Source organism: Onychomys torridus, chromosome 3 (genome assembly GCF_903995425.1).
Source record: "Onychomys torridus chromosome 3, mOncTor1.1, whole genome shotgun sequence".
NCBI classification, from domain to species: domain Eukaryota; kingdom Metazoa; phylum Chordata; class Mammalia; order Rodentia; family Cricetidae; genus Onychomys; species Onychomys torridus.
The window spans coordinates 27793062-27815391 of NC_050445.1; the positions used below are offsets into that span (position 1 = coordinate 27793062).

At 39.5% G+C, this 22330-nt stretch overlaps 1 protein-coding gene and 1 non-coding gene across 2 annotated transcripts; both read right to left on the reverse strand.

Moving 5' to 3' along the window:
- Window positions 1-7203: 7203 nt before the first annotated feature.
- Window positions 7204-11466, reverse strand: LOC118580911 (olfactory receptor 6B1). The gene is made up of 3 exons (XM_036182957.1): window positions 11295-11466; window positions 11143-11197; window positions 7204-8221 (listed from the first exon to the last, which is right to left on the reverse strand). Exon 3 carries the CDS (start codon window positions 8194-8196, stop codon window positions 7261-7263), a length of 936 nt encoding a protein of 311 aa, XP_036038850.1. The 5' UTR covers window positions 8197-8221; window positions 11143-11197; window positions 11295-11466; the 3' UTR covers window positions 7204-7260.
- A 1431-nt stretch (window positions 11467-12897) lies between these two features.
- On the reverse strand, window positions 12898-13004 carry LOC118580930. The gene has a single exon (XR_004944591.1). It is a non-coding gene; the product is annotated as a U6 spliceosomal RNA (small nuclear RNA).
- Between the last annotated feature and the right edge of the window lie 9326 nt (window positions 13005-22330).

The window sequence follows — 22330 nt, forward strand, 5'->3', positions numbered from 1 at the left end:
TGGGCCTTGCCAACTCCAGAGGAAGGAAGAACCCCACTGTTTTGGTGCAGCCCTCATCAGTCAATGAGCAGGTGAGTGATCCACCTGCCAGATGGCCTGCCACAACCTCCTGTATTCTGCACCTCCCAAGACCCACACCACCATTCACCCCCCCACCCCCAATCATCTTCCCGGTAGCCAGCCCTTCGGCAGAACTCTTGCAGAATCCATACGCTAGACACAGTTCATACCAGTTGGAAGAACAACCCCAGAAACTCTACCAGAGGCCGGGCTTGTCCTGTGTACCTTAGAAAAAGACTCAGGCTTTACTGGAGTCCAGGCCACATCTATAGACCCAAGAAGACTTTAGCTTTACCAGAGCAGACCCAAAGCTCCCCAAGTCCCAGTGGAAGACACCCTACTGGACCTGAAGACTCGTCAGTCATCAGAACCATTGGCTACTTAGGCCAGAAGACCAGGGAGGAAACAGAAACCAAGGAACAAAACACCCATCAAACAAAGACAAACACAGGAGTCAACATTAGATCTATAATCATCCCAAATCCAGACCCCCTAAATGCCAGGGTAAGACACAATCAATAACCGAAAGGGTAATATATCACCACCAGAACCTGGATATCCTACAACAGCAAGACCTGAATATTCCAACTCAGCTGAAGCATAAGAAAATGACCTTAAATATAACTTTATGAAGATGATAGAGGTCCTCAGAAAGGAAATGAAAATTATCCCTTAAAGAAATTGAGGAAAAGGTAAACAAAATTGGAGGAAATCAATTAATCTCTTAAAAAATGGCAAGAAAAAACAGTTGACAGAAAAAAAAACCTGTTTGAGATATGAAAATGGAAATGAAGCAATAAAGAAAAGACAAACTGAGGGAATGCTGAAAATGTAAAATCTGGGTAAGTGAATAAGAACTACAGATGCAAACATCATCAACAATACTAGAGACGGAAGAGAGACTCTCAGGCATTGAAGACAGAATAGAGGAAATAGATTCATCAATCAAAGAAAATGTTAAATCTAAAAAATTCCTAACACAAAACATCCAAGAAATCTGGGATACTATGAAAAGAGCAAATCTAAGAATAATAGAAATAGAAGGAGAAGAATGCCAGCTCAAAGGCCCAGAAAATATATTCAACAAAATTTTCCAACCTAAAGAAGGACATACCTGTAAAGGTACGAGAAGCTTACTGAACACCAAATAGACCAGACCAGAAAAAAAGTCCTTTCACCACATGATAATCAAATCACTAAACATACAGAATAAAGAAAGAATATTAAAAGCAGCAAAAGAAAAAGGCCAAGTAACATCTAAAGGGAGATCTATCAGAATTACATCCAACTTCTCAATGGAGACTCTAAAACCAGAAGAGCCTGGACAGATGTCTTGCAGACTCTAAGAGACTGTGAATGCCAGGCCAGCCTACCATACCCAGAAAAACTTTCAATCATCATAGATGGAGAAAACAAGATATTTCATGACAAAGACAAATTTAAACAATGCCTATCCACAAATCCAGCACTACAGAAGGTACTAGAAGTAAAACTCTACACTCACAAAGTCACATGCACTAGATAATCCCACACCAGCAAAACCTGAAGAAGGGAAACACACACACATACCACCACCACCACCACCACCACCACCACCAACAACAACAACAACACCAACACCAACAACAACATAACAGGAATTAACAATCACTGATCATTAATATCTGTGGTACTTTGAATGTAACTGCCCCCCCCCCAATCTCATAGGGAGTGGCACTACTAGGAGGTATGGCTTTGTTGGAGTTGGTATGGCCTAGTTGGAGGAAGTGTGTCACTGTGGATTGGGCTTTGAGGCTTCTATGCTCAGGATTCTGCCCAGTGGCTCAGTGGTTTCCTGTTGCCTGCAAGATGTAGAAGTCCCAGCTACTTCTCCAGCACTATGTCTACCTGCACACTACCATATTCCCAGCCATGATTATAATGGACTGAACCTCCGAAACTGTAAGTGAGTTGCCCCAATGAAATGTTTTCCTTTATAAGAGTTGCCATGGTCATGATGTCTCTTCACAGCAATAGAAACCCTGACTAAGACAATATATCTCACTACCAATGGGCTTAGTACCCCAATAAAAAGACACAGGCTAACAGAATGAATATGAAAACAGAATCCATACTTCTGTTGCATACGAGAAATACATCTCAACATAAAAAAGACATTACTTCAGAATAAAAGGTTGGAAAAAGATTTCCAATCAAACAGACCTAAGAAGAAAGCTGGTGAGCTATCCTAATACCTAACAAATTAGACTTCAAACCAAAATTAATCCAAAGAGATGGAGAAGGACATTTCATATTCATCAAAGGAAAAAATCCACCAAGATAATGTCTCAGTTCTTAACATCTACGTACCAAATACAGAGCACCAACATTTGTAAAAGAAATATTACTTACACTTAAATCACATATCGAATGCAACACATTAATAGTGGGAGACTTCAACACCCCACTTTCACCACTGGACAGGTTTTCCAGACAGAAACTAAACAGAGAAATAACAGAGAATAAAGGAACGAATAGGTGTTATGACTCAAATGGACCTAACAGATATCTAGAGAAAATTTCACCCAAACACCAAAGATGGTACATTCCACCTCATAGAACTTTCTCCAAAATTGACCACATATTTGGTCACAAAGCAAGTCTCTATAAATACAAAAAAATTGGAATAACTCCCTGTATCTTATCAGATCACCATGAATTAAAGTGGAATTCAACAACAACACAAACTATATATAGAAAACCTACAAACTCTTGGAAAACTGAACAACTCTGAACTGAATTATTACTGAGTTAAGAAAGAAATACAGAATTCAATGAAAATGAAGGCACAATATACCCAAACTTACAGAACTATGAAACAGTGCTAAGAGGAAAGTTCATAGCACTAAGTGTCTGCATAAAGAATTTGGAGAAATCTCAAACTAGTGACTTAGCAGTACATCTGAAAGCTCTAGAACAAAAAGAAGCAAACACACCCAAGAGAAGTAGATGGCAGGAAACTGAGGGCTGGAATCAATAAAAGAAAACAATACAAAGAATCAATGAAACATAGTTGGTTCTTTGAGAAAAATCAACAAAATAGACAAACCCTTATCCAAACTAACCAAAAAGCAGAGAGAGAATATACAAATTAACAAAATCAGAAATGAAAAGGGAGACATAACACTGACAATGTACAGACAATCATTAGGTCATATTTCAAAAACCTGTACTCTACAAAATTGGAAAATCTAAAAGAAATGGACAAATTTCTTGGTAAATAATACATACCAAAATTAAATCAAGATCATATAACTAATTTAAATAGACCTATAACCCAAAGGAGACAGAAGCAGTCATTAAAAGTCTCCCAAGCAAGGGGGAAAAAAGCCCAGGGCCAGATAGATTTAGTGCAGAATTCTACCAGACTTTCAAAGAAGAGCTAATACTAGTACTCTTCAAATTATTTCACAAAATAGAGACAGAAGGAACATTGCCAAATTCTTATTTTATGAGGCCATAATTATCCTGATACCCAAACCACACAGGCTCAACAAAGAAAAAGAATTACAAACCAATTTCCCTCATGAACATTGATGCAAAAATACTCAATAAAATACTGGCAAACTGAATCCAAGAACACATAAAAAAGATCATCCACCATGATCAAGTGGGCTTCATCCCAGAGATGCAGAGATGGCTCAACATACAAAAATCTGTTAATGTATATTATGACTTACAGTTTAGCAGACTTACTAGATTCCCTAGTGTGCAAATAAGTAGGTCTCTGTGTCTATAACTGTTTCTTGTGCCGTTTATTGGGGTCTTTCCATTCTGTTTGTTTTGTTCAATTCTGATGTGATAATTTTTGTTTTATACTATTATGTTATATTTTGTTATTATCCCTTATAAGTCTGTTTGTTTTCTAATGAGAGACAGAAAGGGGTTGATCAGATGGGAGGGGAGGTGGAGAGGAACTGGGAGGAATAGAGGGAGGGAAAACCATAATTGGAATATATTATTTTAGAAAAATAAATCTATTTTCAATAGAAGTAAAAAAATAAAGGAAAACCTAGTATGGCTTAGAAGGAAGAGGTAGCAAGAGCAGATGGAAACAGGCACCTTAACTAACCAAACATTCTCTCTGAGTAGAATCATATTTTTAAATTAAATTGCATTTCCTCTGATGTCTTCAGTCTTCTACACAACAAGAAATATTTTTTCTTGTTATATTTTTAAAGATTTATTTTTTATTTATGAAAAATATGTAAAATTAATGTGTCTATATTTAATTTTATAAAATTCTTTATAATTTTGATTGGTGATAACCATAGCCTCAGATTTTGCCTTCTGGGTAAGCTGACCACCAGACTTGTATCATCTTTACCTGCTATAAACTCACTTTAAGTACAGCAGTCTGGCATAAATGGACTGTTGGGGAAGTTGGTGCTCTGCTATGGCAGGCAGATGGTCCAGAAAGCACACCACATTAACATAGACCTCAGAACTGCTTTTTCTTTCAGTATCTGAAGCAGGCCTAATCGCACACTTCTACCTCTTATCCTGATTAATTCAGTTGTGAGTTTATCTATAATCTTAGAAACTCCATGTTGGATTATAATTAAATGGAATTTATTCTTTAGATATTTACATAGTATGTCTGTCCTTAGAGTTCAGACCACGCGAACACATAAGCATGAGGGCTCAGAATTTGTGTGGACATAGTGACATCATATTGATACCATTAATGTCTCACTGGGCCATTGAAGGAGAAAGGATATAGAAAACAGATAGCTAATCATTTTTTTCTAATGAATTGTAACATACTAATAAAATCTAGTGGCCTGGTAATAAGCTAGTTTCTTTGACCTCTCATTTCTTTGGACAATAATTTAAAGAGTTAAGGGTTGCAGTCAGATTGGCATTAAAGATAGAAAAAGTGTGGTGTCACATATTGCAAATAGCTTGTTTTGTCCTAATTTACCTATTAAACTGCCAAGAGTTTTATTCTTTCTGTTGAGGCAGATTCCTGCATTACTCTGATTTATACCCTGTAATTTCCTTCTATACCCTTAGGGATTCTTTTCACAAAGAGGTCAAGGATGCATTACTAATTCTCATTTGTTCTTTGCAACACAGTTTAATAAAATTGATACTCTCTCCAAAACCCACCCCATCACACCCTCTCTATTACTCAAACATTATGGAAATCATAAACACACAGACACTCCCTTGTATTTGCCATCTCCCAGACGATGTCCATGGGCACAATCAGTCTGTATAGGGTAGTTTTTGACAGGTGAAAGAACACAACCCTCTTGCTCATTTCTCCACTCAAGCCCCAATCAAGGGACACTTTGTTCAAATCTTAGACTCTCTCAGGCACTGAATAGTCAAGGCCTTTTGATCATATTAGCTGAGCCTCACAACCATTGTGCAAAACAAGCAGAGCAAGCACAATTACTTCTGTTTTGCATATAAAGAATCAGTTCCAAAAAGTATTAACAGTCCTTCCAAGGCCCCACAATAAAAACACATCCAGAGCAAAAACTTAGATTAAGGCCTGTAACTTTTATTATTTCCTTCTGGTTTAGTTTTCTGATCTCTACAGAAAAGGTTTTTTGTCTATGTTTCAGACATACATTTAATATTCTCTTAGGACTGTATCATGATAGTTTGATTCATATGAATTATTCAGAAAATAATTTCTTTTATATACTTAGGGTTTAAAATATAAAGACACTCATAACCACATTTCATTGACTAAGGAAATCCATCCAGAAGAGGCATTAAATCATTTCTATATGAGCACCATTTGCTTTTGCACATTTATTTCCTAAAGTGAAGTATGTATCTGTTTCTCTTTGTTCCTTCTGGGCTTGTCATTTGTCCACTATATTTTATTAGCTGTCTCCCACTGTAGAAGTTCATTATCTGCTCAATCCCTTCGCAATTAGTTTCTGCACACCTGGCCTCTGAAGAAGTATGTTTTCCTTTGGGAGACCCATGCACTAGAGGAGAGACCCAGAGCTCAGAACCAAGAGACCTGGGCTTTTGACCTTTGCTCTTCAATATTTTGGGGAAAATACTATCTACTTCCTTGAATATCTGTTCTAAATGTTTGTAAAAATGAGATGATAATCCCAACTAAATATCCTTACTTTCAAAGTGTTTTTTTTTTTTGTAGTTAGGCAAACGTTGTAGCAGATGTCATGAGTATTCTTGTTTAAAATTACTCATAAGAAAAATTAAATTCTGACCTGTAGAGCCATTATGTTGAATGTAGCTTACAGTAGAACTCACATTGCCATTCACAAGACTGTGAAACAGAGCATATCAAAAAGGTCTTACATAGGATGTCAGATAAAGAGAGCTAAGTGTCACTGTTACAAAAGGAACATCCATGTCAATTATTAAAATTGTGTTGTTACTTGTATCTGTGTACAAGTAGTAAAAGGAAAAGCTAGGAAAGGGGAAGAGGATAAATTAGAAAATACTGGGTTTGGAAGACAAGGGGACTAATAAGGCTAATTGACCCACACTGAATATATTTAAGATTTATTCATCATCTACACTTATCTATCAGAGCACGTAAACAAATGTTCTGAAGGGAAATATGAACTTCAAGAAAAAGCAATTACATAAATTGTATCAGACTTCAAGATATGATTATATAATGGGAAATCCACTCACAGATTTATAAAAGCACTCTGTTGCAGAAAGGTACTACTCAAGGAATTGTACTTATATGGGTAAGTCAGTGCTAGACACAGGTTTTGGAAGGATCTGAGGATCAGCTGCCTAGCCTCTGCCACCGACCCTAAGCGCATAGACAATGGGATTGTTGAGGAAGCTGCTTCTTCTGCCAGTCATGTAAGTGGGAAAGCAAGGACACCATAAAATCTCTTAACTTCGGAACTGTTTATGCTTGCAGGACCCAAATCAGGCCAAGCCATGTGATACCATACCACACCTTATTTAGCTTAATTATCTACAACCTTATAAACTCCATGTTGGATTAGAGTCAAAGAGAATTATTATTTTTAATAGATACCTACATACTTGTATGTCATTAGAGCACAGTTCTCATGCATAAATACGTACAGATGCCCAGGATTGGTGTGTACACGGTGGCGTCATATTAACATCTTGAGCTGGGGCATTGAAAGAGAAAGAAAAACAGAGAAGACAGTTTTTTTCTTTCAAACCAGTCAGAACAGACTAGTCAGATCTAATAGCCTGGCAATAGATCAATTTCTTCAGAGCTTCTTTGACCTCCCGATTCCTGAGGCAATAAATGAAAGGATTGAGGGCTGGGGTGACAATGGCATAGAAGATGGAAATGACTTTGTTCATATTGAAGGCGTGAATAGCTCGGGGTCGGGCATACATGAAAATAGTGGCTGAGTAGAAGATGGTGACCACCACGAAGTGGGAAGCACAGGTGGAAAGGGCTTTCTGCTTTCCTGTTGGCATGCGTAACACAGTGGCCAGAATGCATCCATATGATAAAGCAGTGATTGACAGTGGGAAGAGGAAGATGATCAGAGCCAAGACAAAGTCCACCAACTCAGCAATAGACATATCTGTGCAGGAGAGATTAAGCACTGGAGAGATGTCACAGAAGAAGTGGTTGATGACATTGGGACCACAGAAGCTGAGGCGAGAGATGAAGTAGATCTTTGCCAAAGAAATGCCAAAGCCAATGGCCCAGGAACCAAGAGCCAGGCGGAAACAGAGCCCGTGGCTCATGATGGTGGGGTAGTGCAGTGGGCGGCAGATGGCCACATAACGGTCATAGGCCATGGCAGCCAGGAGAACACATTCCGTACACATAAGTGCAATGAAGAAGTAAAGCTGTATCATACAGTGGGTGAAGGAGATGCTGTTACTTATGGACCAGAAGCTGAACAGCAGCTTGGGCACAGTCACAGAGATGTACCAGGTCTCCAAAAAAGACAGGTTGGCCAGGAAGAAGTACATAGGCTTGTGCAGTGGTCGGTTCTGCTGCACCAGTAGGATGATGATCACATTTTCAGCTACAGTCAAAATATAGGCCACAAGAAACATCAGGAACACTGCTGCTCGCATGCTCAAACTCCCAGGAAATCCTACCAGGATGAACTTGGTGACCCGTGTCTGGTTCTCCAAATCCATATCAAACACACAAGATGTAGCTCTTCTGAGAGAAAAGAATCACTTGGTCAGAGTCCATGGTCTGGTAAACATCTTTCATCCCTGTCTTCTTTGAGTACCAATAGCAGTAACAGTTGCTTATTAACAGCATATTATAAATTAGGTAGATGCATGTAGCATAATTAGCACACTCAATTTCTCACATAGCATCTTTAACCATACCCTATTACATTCATGTTAATGATGTGGTATTAGAGAGATATTAAATACATTTCCATGTTCTTACTGACAGGAGGGCAAGAATTATATTCAAGTCTAAGCTAAACCCATGTGCTATCTCACACCCTACACTGCCTCCACAAATATCTCCAAAGCAAATGAGCAAAGCCCACTTTGTGGAACAGCTGCTGGCTTCAAAAAGCACACTCGTCTTCCTGTGCTGTATGTAGCATGCTTACAGTCCTGGAAATTCTTCCTTGCAGCTGGGTGATCTTCACATGGCCCCTATGTCTTCTTTTCCTCTACCATTAGTGGAGATGGAAAGGGCCTGTCACAATGTGAGTTGTATGTGATCAGTAGGCACAGGGATAAGTCAAGCTTATCCCTATGAAATCCCTGGATTTCATTCAACTCCCAAGTCTTCCATGGAGTTGCTATGTCCTTGAAATCACGCCCTCTTTGAGACCTATTTTCATCTCTTATTTAATACATATTAATATGTGTTCAGTGGATGTCATTGTGGATTAAAATAAAATTGGAATCAAGCAAATAGTGTTTTATATAAACTGTTCATGATAATGAGAGTAAAAGGGGCTCTTGCTCCATATTAAAGCAGTAAAGATGAATATAGATCAGTACAGGGGAGGTGCGACTCCTGTCATCCAAGGAAGTGGTGAGAAACAGAAAGGGGGGCCCTGGTCAGTGGGCTTTCAACTTCTGAGGATAAAGACAGAGTTTTGGGGTGGGTATAATTACTAAGCTAAAATAGAAATGTGTCATAAAATTTTAGGTATTTTTAATGAAGAGTAAAAGCCAGAGAGAAACAACATATGGTCTGGAATGGAATGTCCCTCTGACCTCTGAGGAGGTGACATTTGAGCTGAGGATTCCAGGGTCAGCTCTTTGAAGGCTTTTTAGGTGAAGGAGACCCAAGCTAAAATGAGACCCCTATTGCTACACTGTGGCCAATAGGAAAGGAGCTAGGAAGTGGTGAGGAGGTAGGAGTGACTGAGTAGACAAGACCCCAATGCTCAAAAAAGGATCTACATAGTGGCCTAAATGCAATTTGAGGCAAGCAGAAGGTTAAAGGGCCAGGCATTACTGTGCCATGGAGAAATAACTGTCATTTCAAAGTCAACTTCCCGGAACGAGGAGTGGGAGTGGGTGGTGGCACAGGCTTTAAGGGAAGGTGCCAGTGACCGCCAAGACAGCTTTGACAAAAACGAATTTCAGGTCCAGCTTAGAGGGAGAGTCTTTAGCAGAAATGAGTGGACTTGGGTGTGGAAGTTTAGGTGGGGAAGATCAAGGAGAAGTCACAGACAGCTGTAACATAGATGTGTTGCCATTTACTAACAGGAAAACTGTGGGCTTTCATAGGCATTTCCCTGTAGTCAAAGAGACAGAAGTGGATGAAAACTTGCTTTATTAGGTGAGTATCAGTGCTCCACTTCATCCTCTAAGAAGAAATCAGAGAGCATCCACTAGGTACCAGGTGCTTACTGCTGCTCATAAAATGCAGCATTTAACTCATAAAATAACATTAGTGAGATACAGTTACTCTAATTTCCCAGAAAAGGCACTGTAGCTCAGGTGCACAAAGTAACAGTTCCTAATTAAAAAGGGTTGTAGTCAGAATTATGCTGAAGCCCAGGTCTGTCAGAGCCATAACATCAACCACTAGGCTCACTCTCCCACAGACAAAGAAAGTCAGGTTTTGGTCTCATCACGACTTTTAAACACTCAAAATTTATGATTCTTTTAGTAAATGTTCTCCAGTCCTGCTGCAATTTCATTATAAGCACAGGCCACTGGGACAGCAATGAACATATGACAGAAGAATATTTTTTACCCAAAACACACACAGCAGAAAGGAACCTACAAGGATGCTTGTCATGTGCGCCAGAGATAAGCACTGAATATATCCTGAGATGTATCAGGGAGAAGCTGGGGCCTTGCAGGCAAATGATTCAGGAAAAACAAAACAAAACAAAACAAAACCAGAGAGGTCAGGACTGCACAGCATAACAGCCCATTGGTCATGTGTTTGACAAACTGAGAATGAATGAACTGAAGAGCAATGCATGGCAGGAAGGAAAAGGGAGACTTGTCAGGGCCCAGATCATGGGGGGCTCCATACACAGTAGTAAGGAGCTGAAGAGCCATCCTAAAGCAAGAACAGTAAATGATGACTGAACATTTGTCAGGAGGATGATAATAACCTTATTTCACCCTGGCTGTTGATATGAGAGGATATATTGGGTGGAACAAGATTATCAAATGAGAAGTTGATGGGCAAGCTGGATGTCACCCTCATAGCAGACACTTACACAAACAAGGAAGAGCAAGATCACTAGCTGTGACTGATTGTTAAAGGAACTGAGATGAACACATTCAACTCTATCTACATACGAATTATCAAGATCTACCTATTTACATAAGAAAGAACAAGGAGTCTGCATCATAGCGAGACTGGGGAGCATGAAGAATCTAAGGATAGTGGTCATACTTTGGGGGTACTTATTATGACCCAACGCTGGGAAATATTTCTCAAAAAACAATCATAGAAGCCTATTCCCTTGGTTTATTATGTAATTCTCTATACAAAGGTGTCAGAAAATGAGAATATCATTGTGTTCAATTGCTAGAATTATAATGGATGAAAAGGAAAGACAAAACATTTAGGGTTTAAACATCACTGTACCTAAGAGTTGCCCATTTATTATGGATGCTGCAAGAGAGATCACTTACCTTGGCTTAGCAGCCTCTGACGGGGTAGAATGTGAAAAGAAATTCTTCACTGATTCTAAAATAGGAAGAAGTACAAAGGAAAGATTCAGATATTGAATAGATATGAGGACCCCACTCCTTAAACTTAGAAGAACACAATGGGCACAGATTACCCCCCTGACTTCCAGCAGATGGCCAGGGCTATATGAGAGTATATCCCTAGATACTAAGACCACATTTGTGTCCAGTGTGGCACCAGGCTGGATTTTCCAGCATCGTGGGGCCAGAGATCCCATTGCTTTCTGGCAAAAGCTGTTCTATACTAGGGCACATCAAGCTGTGAATGTCTTTGTTCTGAGAAATTTATACACCATCAAGATTTTCTTGGCATCTCTCCCAGGACCCAAGAGGAAAGAACATTGACAACAGCTGTCCAAGTCTCTTGTGGTATCCAAGGAAGGTTGTGTGTACTGTGGCCATCTCATTTGTTTCGTGTGATACTGCTTCCATCAGAGAAAAATCACTCGTGGCCACATACTTTAGAAAGAACCATGTTTTATTCTTTGTCAAAAGAGTAAGAGGAAAGAGAGCATTGAATTTAAATATCTTGGCTTTTCGGAAGCAGAATGACCATGTCAGTTCTCCAAGGGAGACCATGACTGGTGAACTAGACTGGGGTTGTCACACCTTAGTAGGAATTTAAATGGAAGTTTCTGTCATCAAGTATGTCATAAAGTATGCTAAGTGAAGTTATTATAATGGGTGAATGTGGCTATCATCTGCAGGGTATCACTTGACTAACATTTCCATCCTGAGACAAAGTAGCACACATCACTTCTCTGTGTGTGCAGAACTTACAAGCAGGCCTCGCAGCAAGGAAAGCTAAGAGATTCACTGTGGTTTCCTAAAACAGAAAGTGGAAACATTGAAAGTCATAAACAGTCCATGCTGGGGAGCCACTCACATTCATGGTAATTAGGAGACCTGTTTCACATGTAGATTGTTTCACAGGACTGAAACATAGAAAACAAATGATAAAATAATGAAAATAAGGTCCTCAATTTGCCTCCAAGTTCCAGAAACACTCTGATCTCACTTAAAATGTATCATTTAATCATGCTTTTCCATCATGGATTTAAACTCTTATTGTAGTGATTATAAGTGAAAAATGACAGAATTTCTACCAAATCATGGTTGCTTTTGCTGCATGAGCAGAATGCTCGGCAGAGCACGCTTCTTATCCAGAGTAAGAAAATCCCCTTCCTGTTGTAGCAAGAGCCCATGAATTTCCATGACTACAAACAATTCTTGAAGTAAAATTTCCATACAAATAATCTTAAATGGATGTGAGAAATTTGGCAGATACAACTAGGTACATTTGGTGGCACCCTGACATGCTGTCATCAAGAGTTCTAATAAGCTTTTTGTGTACACCCTAGTGGCTCCAGGTTGGTAGTCCCTGACCCAGGAAATACAGGATACATCAGCTTCTAAGGTCTTTGGATGTTTTCCATTTTTCAGAACCTTCTCTTGCTGTTGCATTGTGACTAAGTTCTCTTTATTCCTCCAACTATATGAGTATACTATAGTTTATTTGTTCACCATCTGGTGGACTTGTGTTCCTTTTGGGACATGTTTCCAAGACTTAGGCCACTTGCAACTGTGCTTTAGGTTTCTCTTGCTATTGAACATTACCTGGAGGTGAACTCTTTGGATTCCTTTGGACTTTATTTGAGCAAACACCCAAATGTGGGCATATGTATGACTTTCTGAGGTACACACCAAGGTTTGTTCATGAATTTGCACTTCATCTTTATGAAGGGGCCAGTCTAATTTTCTCTGTATTGTTCCAATTTCAGTATATGTGCTGCCAAAGCAAGCACCACACTGTTTTTACAATCCCCAATTCCCTAATGTATCTTCTTTCCCAAACACCTCCTTCTGAATATTTTTATATGTCCATTGTTTATCCCAACCTTTATTCATAGACAGAGGCTGCTACAACTGTTCCCTTTAAATGCTCCCAGTCAGGCTGGCCAGGTGGCCCAGGCCTGTACTCTCAGCTAGTCAGCAGGTGGAGTGTAGAAAACAAGCTAAAGGTTTGCCTAGGAAATTTAGTGAGACCCTGTCTCAAAACAAAAACTAAATAGGGATATAGCTCAGTGGAGACATGCCTAGTACATGCAGAGCTCTGGATTCAATTTCTAGTAACAAGCCCTCTCTGTCCCTGCACCATCCCCACTCCCCCGCCACGTACTGCACTCAGTAAGCTTTATCTGGAAAGCTACCCTGGTCTTGGAAATACTTCCAGTCATGGAAAACAGAGCTAATTCCTTGCAAGACCTTTCAGTACCTTCTTGATAAGTTGAAGATGTTGGCAAAATTTCTTCAAGAATATTGTTCACATTGTTCTTTCTCCTAGTTAAAGCCTGTACCAGAAGTAAGAGCCATCATCTTGATGTTTGCCCTGTATGAGAAGTCAGGCAATTTAAATGTCCCCAACTCTCTCCCTACAAGACAGTGGCTTCTACCTTCAGGAATCTTTCCCCTGAATGTTGAAAAGTTTTTTTTTTTTCATAATTGCACAAAAGTTGATTCTGACAAGTTTTGACATCCAATGAGTTATTTCTGTAGTGAGTCAGAATCTCCCACACCACTGCTGTAGGTGATCTTAATATGCACATACATACACAGCACATATTGTTCTTGAAACTTTCAAAATTCCCAATGTCATATTTAGTTCTAGGCACCCTACTGTGAGATTTTGTCATTGACTATTTTTAAATAATTTTCTTTATTTCTAATTTACATGATTTTCCTTCACTTTTCCTGTCCTTAACACTTTGCCTATGACTTTTAGTTAAGACTAAATGATGAGCATGAACATGTGGAACTTGTTTTCAATCTTAGGGAGAAATCAGTCAAGCCTTTCATCCATTAAAGATGATGCAAACTGTTACATGTCAATAAACCAAATTAATTCCTGAACCCCAGGCCTTTTGTATCACCATTCCTGCCTCATGAAGGATCACTTCCACTGGACTCTAATTAATTTTTAAATTAAAATATTTCACTCCCCCTCTCTCTTTTCTCCCTCTAGCCATTCCATGTCTCCTCCTTCCAACACTGCCTACACTCCCCAACTCCATGTCAAGCTTAAGGCTTAGTGTCTGATTTATTGAGAATATTCAAAAGTGTGTAAGTAGGCAATCACGTCTTTGATCTCTGAAGACATGAACATCACAGAAAGGAAATGGTCATTGACTGAAACACAGTTCATACTACTGTCTTTAAAAGTAGGGGGTCAGTGTGGAGGAAAAGCTAGGGTGCATCAGAAATGCTGTTCCCAGGGACAAGTTGGTAAGTGATAGTTTCTCCAATCACAGAAAAGGCAGGGCCAAAGATTGGTTTCACAGATTTACTGACTTCCATTATTTGCTCCCAAATAAGCCACTGGCTGCAATCAGTAACAAGCCAATCAGTCTTTTAAGATTGTTTTAAAGGACAGGTGCCCAGGAGGATGCTATCCATGCTCTTAAGTTGTATTTGGTTGAACCTTTTTTAGAGCAATTATGTTGCTACCAACTGAAAAGATCCTTATACTTTAAAAATCAGTAACAAGAAGACCCAAAAATGCATCCTATAATTAGAAACTATTTTCTCCTCAGTAGGCAAAAAGACTTCTTGAGCCTTTGTTATGCCCTTTTCAATGATATTTTTATTGTCAGTTTTTTCATTATTATGACAAAATATTGTGTTAACCAAGTGGAAGTCTCACTTTGGCTTGTGGTACGAGTCCATGAACACTTTGGGCTCATGGCAGCACAGCCCATCATGGTGGAAGCATGTAGCAGAACAGGCCCATTCCTCACATGTCAACAATGAAGTAAAAAAACAGGAAGGGGTTAGTGTCCCAATTCCTCAATTCTAATTTGCTTTCTGTTGCGATAATCACCAAGATCAAAAGCAAGTTGGGAAGGGGAAGGTTTATTTTATCTTACATGCTGCAATGCCCTTTTATTGTTTGCCCAAAGGTGACCCTACTTCAAGCTCAGTAGGTAATTTCTAAGAAGTTTTATTGCCTCTCAATAGGATCAAGGACAGCCCCACATCTTCAGCACATAAGCCTTTAGGAAACATTCAAGATACAAATGATTGATAACTTCTAGTAGCATCACACAAAATCACAAAATTATGTTGGGGGCAAACAAGAATTCATTTACAGTTCACTAAAAAGAATTACAGTTAGTAAGGTCAGAAAACTAAAGGAAAGGTCTTCTTCAGACCAAATATACTTTTGGAATGCCCTGTAGTCATTTATTTGTATGTGAATGTCCACAAAAGAAGTCATAGACATAGAAAATTGGCCCCAAATCCAACAGCTGTATTTGTTTTGTAGAAATGAGCATGTAATTAGCCTATTGAAGAAAAACAGTGAAGATAAATGCATCAGCATATGACAATATTTAGAGAAAGAGATATATTGTAAAGCACAGACTCCAGAAATCTACATTTAATGTTTGATTCATTTTGTTAGTGTTGTGGGCTGCTTTCTGAACTTTTAATTGAGGTCATTGGCATTACTCTCATGAAGTAGCTTTCTTCACATGAGAAATACAAATCCTGAGTCAAATTATTTTAGTTAAGAAGCACAAGATTAGTTAGCAACTATTGACTCGGTCTCTTTAAATGAGATTGGAAAAGGCTGTTATGAAGTGGCACTTCCATACACAGCCACCAGAACAAAGGTTGTATGACACTATTTCTTCTCCTGGAGTATGCTGCAGAAAGATTCTGTATTCTGAAATAACTTCAAATTTCTTGTTTAGTTTGGATCCCTGCCTCCTAGTGGTTTCTACAAAAGAAAGATATGTTGTGTAAAATTTCCCAAGGAGATGATGAATGGAGACGTCTATACTGATGACAGGCTCAGCAAATAACCCTATCCCAGTCTGCTTTGGTGAACAAATAAGATTACCGAAATGACTTGCAAGCAGATGGTGTTTCCTGGGAATCTGCTTCACTAAAAAGCCCACGCAGCATGGGTGGTGACTCAGAAAAGCTGAATCAACAGAGTTTCCTGTGCAACTGGCAGGCAGTTCCACTGAAGAATCTCCTTTTCCCTCTGTAATTTTTACTGTTCTTCTAACCTCAAAGCAGAGCCTTGTGAGTGTTGAAAGTTCCTTATAAGTTTTATGAGCCGCTTCTCTCCACCAGGAAGTGGTTCAATCTGGAAGAAATAGCTATAAAATGTGATAACTGCTCCTTGAAAGACCATATTTGAGCAACAGAACCTTGACCCCCCGCAAATTTCTGTCAATTAAGAGAACTGAGTGTTTTGGATTTGTGGAAGTGCATTCACTAACCCTAGTGCTAAGGATGAGAATTATACTGGAGTACAGGCCAAATTCTGCCAACGGTTTGAACTCCTTGCCTAAAGTCTGAGGTCCTCTGTCACTGGGACATTCAGACGGTGATCCCCAAGAGTAAAATAACTGTTCCTCATAGATTTTACTGACCACTGCAACTATGCCTTGTGACATAGAGAAGCTTCCTCACAAGTAGGAAACTGTACAAATGACCAATAACACTCATTTTTGTCTTAGTGAGGGTGACAGCCAGGTAGTTTATGTGTCATACTTAACAGCCCTAGAAGCTGAAGGAAATGACTTTCCTTGGGGGAATTATTTCTCAGGTAAGTATGACAATGGCTTCCATGCAGCTTCCAATGACGTGGCTTATCCTATTGGATGGTCCTATTTGTATTGCACTGGATTAATCTCTGTGTGTTAAAGAACAAATCATCATACACAATCAGAAAAGACTGGTCAGCTGCCTGGCTCCATCCTCACATTTTATTAAGAAATTAAAGATGCTGTGGATTGGTGGCTGTGGAGCCCCCATGGGACTGGACTAGGCCCTCTGGATACAGAACACAGTTGTTTGGTTCGAACTGTTTGGGGGGCACCCAGGCAGGGGATTCGAGATCTGTCCCTGGTCTATGGGCAGGCTTCTGGAATCCGGTGCTGTGGTGTGACACCTTGCACAGCCTTGGTGCAGTGGGAAGGGGCTTGGACCTGCCTAGGCTCAGTGTGCTGGGCTCTGCTGACTCCCCATGGGAGACCTTGATTTGGGGGATGTGGGGATGCAGGGTGGCTTGGGAAGGAGGGCTGGGGGGTGGGAGGAGGGAGGAGGAGGGGTCTGTAGATAGCATGTGGAGTGAGTAGAAAAATTCTGAATTAAAAAAAATGAAAAAAAAAAGAAATTAAAGATGTAGCTTTGTGTATGCAGTTTGTCTTGGTATTGTTCAGGGAGCGTTTGTTTTCACTCATTCTGCTCTTTAAATACAGTAAAATCGGAATTAAAGAAGCACCAGTCAACAGAAGGTCAGGATACACATCTACAACTCCAGCTGAAGCACCAGCTCGGCCATTTCTCTTTCCTTCTTCTATCTGGTACAGACTCCCTGCAGGTTGAGGGTGTTGCCCAGTGGTACAGAGCTTGTCTAGAATGCAGGAATTCCCAAGTTTCACTCCCAGTTCAGAAAAAAAAAATGCCTACAAGTGCATGCTCACTAATATCTGAGGCACCTGAATACACCACAGATTTAAAACAGGAGCAAAGATGTCATCTATTGGGCTGAGATAGCCTTGGGCATAGGCTTTTCTTCTTTACTTCACTCAGGAACACTATGACATAAACAGCTCTGTAATATGTATTTTTACTTTTTAGGTAAGATCCATTAGTGAACCACATTATTTCCATATGATCAAAAGAATAGATATTCCTTGTCTTCTAAGAGAGTAATTTGTCTGTTTACATCAAACAGACAGCAGAGATTTTTTTAGTTGGTGCATATTCATTATATCCTATAATGGGTTTATAGCCATTTTCATAGTTTTGGTCATATTTTGAAAGGTAAAAGATATGCTCTGAACAGAAATCAGAGTATTGCTTTGACCATATTTACCACATATGCCCCCTTTATGCTCCCTATCATCTCTCCACTAGGCTCCTTTGCTTTCCCCAGATAGTCTTGCTCATAATTTCATGCCATATAGATGAATTATAGAAAATATGAGAGAAACATACAATATTTGTGTTTTGAGTCTGGCTTATTTCCTTTAATATGTTGACCTCTAATTCCATTCATTTCCCCACAAAAGGAAAAAACCCACAATCATGCCATTCTTTATGGCTGAACAAACTCCTTTGTGTGTACAGCACATTTTCATTATCTAGTCATCTGTTGACAGACACAATGGTGGACTCTGCAACTTGGCTGTTGTTAATATACACAGACACACAAGTGTCTCTGGAGGGTGGTGGCTGGTGTTACTTTGACGTATTCCAGTGGACATGTTAGAATAGTTTTATTTTTAGTTTTTTAGTTTTGCTAGCTGTGATGGCACATGCCATTGATCCCAGCACCTGGGTGGCAGAAGCAGGCAGATCTCTAACTTTGAAGCCAGCCTGGTCTACAGAGTGAGTTCCAGAACAGCCAGGGCTACACAAAGAAACTCTGTCTCAACTAACTGAAAAAGAAAGAAAGAAAGAAAGAAAGAAAGAAAGAAAGAAAGAAAGAAAGAAAGAAAGAAAGAAAAAGAAAAAACCCTCCATGTTGATTTCCATAGTTGTTGTATTAATTTGTGTTCTTTTTAATAGTTCATAAGGATTCCCTTTCTCTCATTTTCTTGCCAATGTTGGTTGACATTTGTTTTCTTACTGGCCAGAATTCTAACTGGGGTAGGACAGACTCTTTTGGCTACTTGGATTTGCATTTCTCCGATGACTAAGAGTGCTGAACATCTTTTAATATGTTCCTATGGCTGTTTATATTTCATCTCTTGAGAGTTATTTATTCATTTCATTTGTCTATGTCACTATTTTTTCTTAGGTTTCTGAGTTCCTTATACATTATATATTATATTGTATATATTATACCTATATATTCCTCTGTTATATGTATAGCTAGTAGAGATTTACTCTCATTCTATGGACCTTCTCTTGGTTAATTGTTTCCTAGCTGAGCAGAAGCCTTAAAATTTCATGTAATCTTTTTTTTTTTCAGTTCTTGGTTTTATTTCTTGAGCTATTAGAATCTGTAAGTTCTTACCCATACCTATATATTGAAGAAAACACACACACACACACACACTATATATATATATACATATATATGTATATATATGTATATATATATAATATTTTTATTTTATAATTAATTTAATTTTACATCTCAGCCATGGGTTCCCCTGTCCTCCTACTCCCACCCCCCGGCATCCCCCTGCCCAATCCATTTCCCCATTCCCACCTCCTCCAAGGAAAGCTCTCCCCTAGGGAGTCAGCCTAGCCTGGTAGATTCAGTTGAGGCAGGTCCAGTCCCATCCTCCCTACACCAAGGCTGAGCAAAGTGTCTCAGCATAGGTCCTAGGTTCCAAAAAGCCAGCTCATGCACTAAGGACATGTCCCAGTTCCACTGCCTGGAGGCCTCCTAAACAGTTCAAGCCAGTCAATTGTCTCACCTATCCAGAGGCCTGGTCCAGTTCCATGGGGACTCCTTAGCTATTGGTTTACAGTTCATGTGTTTCAACTAGTTTGGTTATTTGTCCCTGTACTTTTTCCGATCATGGTCTCCATTTCGCTTGTTCACGTAATCCCTCCTCTCTCTCTCGCTGATTGGACTCCTGGAGCTCCACCTGGGGCCTGGCCATGGATCTCTGCATCTGCTTCCATCAGTCACTGGATGAGAGTTCTATTATGACAATTAGGGTGTTTGACCATCCGATCACCAGAGTAGGTCAGCTCAGGTACTCACTCATCATCAGGGAAATGCAAATCAAGAAGAAAACACTTTCAATAAAGCCTTTGATCAGTTTGGATTGTTGTACAGGGTAAGAGATGTCTAGTGTCATTATGCTGTGAATGAGTACCCAGTTTTCCCAGCATCATTTGTTGAAGAAGGTGTCTCTTCTTCAATGTATGTTTTTGGCATCTTATCAGATATCAAGTGGCTATAGATTTACAGGTTTGTTTCTGGCTCCTCTATTCTCTTCAACTAGCTTGTAGGTGTGTTTTGAACCCATGCCATGTTGTTTCTGCTATTATGGCTACTAGTATAGTTTGAAATCAAGCGCCGTGATACCTCCAGCATTATTCTTTTTGCTCCAGATTGCTTTGGCTATTCTATGAAGAATGTAATTGGAATTATGATGTAAACTGCATTGAATCTGTGGATTGCTTTCGGTAATAGGGCTAATTTCATAATACTAATTCTGCTATTCCATGAACATGGAGGGTCTTTCCACCTCCTAATAATTTCTCTCTTAAATGTTTATATTTTTCATTTTAGAATTATTTTACTGTTTTGATTATGTTTACTCCTAGGTACTTTTGAAAGTTTTCTGAGTGGAACATGAAGAATTTTACCAGAAGGGAGAAGAACAAGAGTAGTGAGATTCAGGATATTGTGTTAAATATTAGTTACTTTAGAAGGACACAGTAAAGGAGTTTTGTAAGATCTCATTCTGTTTGAAGATAAACACTAAGCATTGTGGGAATTTAATAAGCCTTCTAGAGCAGAAGAATGTACACAATGAGGCCATACAGATCTCATGTACAACCTGTAATGCTTTACCAATAGCTATAATTGCTCTCACACAGAGAGGTAACCACTAGCAACAGGAGCTACCTGCTAGCTGTGATGTCTAATTGGCCAGTCTCTGTGTTGCTGAATAACTTCTGATTCATTCTTATGTATTTCATGAACAAAAGAAAGTTGGACATTTATCCTCAGGATGGTCTTTCAATGGGAGTACCAGGCAGAATCTCCTTTGTGTCCTCAAACAGTTTCAGATTCCTCTGTCCAATGTTAAGTTTCAGTTCAATATGAGTTAGGTAATTCGTGAAAAGCTTGAACCATAATGAATAAATATGGGATCCACTTTCCATAATATTTTAGAAATCTCCTTAGCTGACTTTTAGTTTAGGGGAGAAGGAAAGGTAATGTGTCATGGAAATGGCCGAGGACTAAGGTGAATGCTTGTTTAGATCCTTGAGCCCCTTGAAACTTTTTTTAAAATTTAACTTGTTTTTAAATTTTTAAAAATTTTTAAATTTTTTAAATTATATTTGTGATCTAATTTTACACATCAGCCATGGGTTCCCCTGTCCTCCTGCTCACGCACCCACCTTCGCCCCAGCCCCTCCCCTCCATTCCCATCTCCTCCAGGGCCAAGACTCCCCTGGGGATTCATTTAAACTTGGTGGATTCAGTCCAGGCAGGTCCAGTCCCCTCCTTCCAGGCTGAGCAAAGTGTCCCTGTGTAAGACCAAGGTTCCAAACAGCTAGCTCATGCACTAAGGACAGGTCCCGGTCCCACAGCCTGGATGCCTGCCAAACAGTTCAAGCTATTCAATTCTCTCACTTATCCAGATGGCCTGATCCAGCTGGGGGCTCCACAGTCTTTGGTTCATAATTCATGTGCTTCCATTCGTTTGGCTATTTGTCCCTGTGCTTTTTGCAATCTTGGTATCAATGATTCACGCTTTTACAGTCCCTCTTTCTCGACAATTGGATACCTGGAGCTCCACCTGGGGCCTGGCTGAGGATCTCTGCATCCACTTCCATCAGTTATTGGATGAGACTTCCAGCACGACTGTTAGTGTTTGGCATCTGATCACCAAACTAGGTCAGATCAGGCTTTCTCTCGACCATTGCCCATAGTCTACAGAGGATGTATCATTGTGGATTTCTAGGGACCTCTCCAGCACTCTGCCTATTCCTATTCTCATGTGGTCATCATTTATCATGGTCTGTTATTCCTTGTTCTCCCTTTCTGATCTTGATCCAGCTGGGATCTCCTGCTCCCCTAAGCTCTCTTTCCCTCGAACCTTGCCCTTCATTACTCATTTCTGCATCTAGTGAGATGATCATGTGTTTTTTTTTTTTCCTTTGAGTTTGTTTATATGGTGTATTACATTGTCAGACTTTCATATGTTGAACCACCCTTGCATCCCTGGGATGAAGCCTACTTGATCATGGTGGATAATTGTTTTGATGTGTTCTTGGAGTCTGTTTGCCAGTATTTTATTGAGTATTTTTGCATCAATATTCATGAGGGAGATCGGTCTGTAGTTCTCTTTCTTTGTTGCATCTTTGTTTGGTTTAGGAATAAGGGTAATTGTAGCCTCATAGAAGGAGTTTGATA

Bases quoted from the DNA above. Each gene is read 5' to 3' on its own strand.
- LOC118580911 (XM_036182957.1), bottom strand. From the start codon at position 8,196: ATGGATTTGGAGAACCAGACACGGGTCACCAAGTTCATCCTGGTAGGA.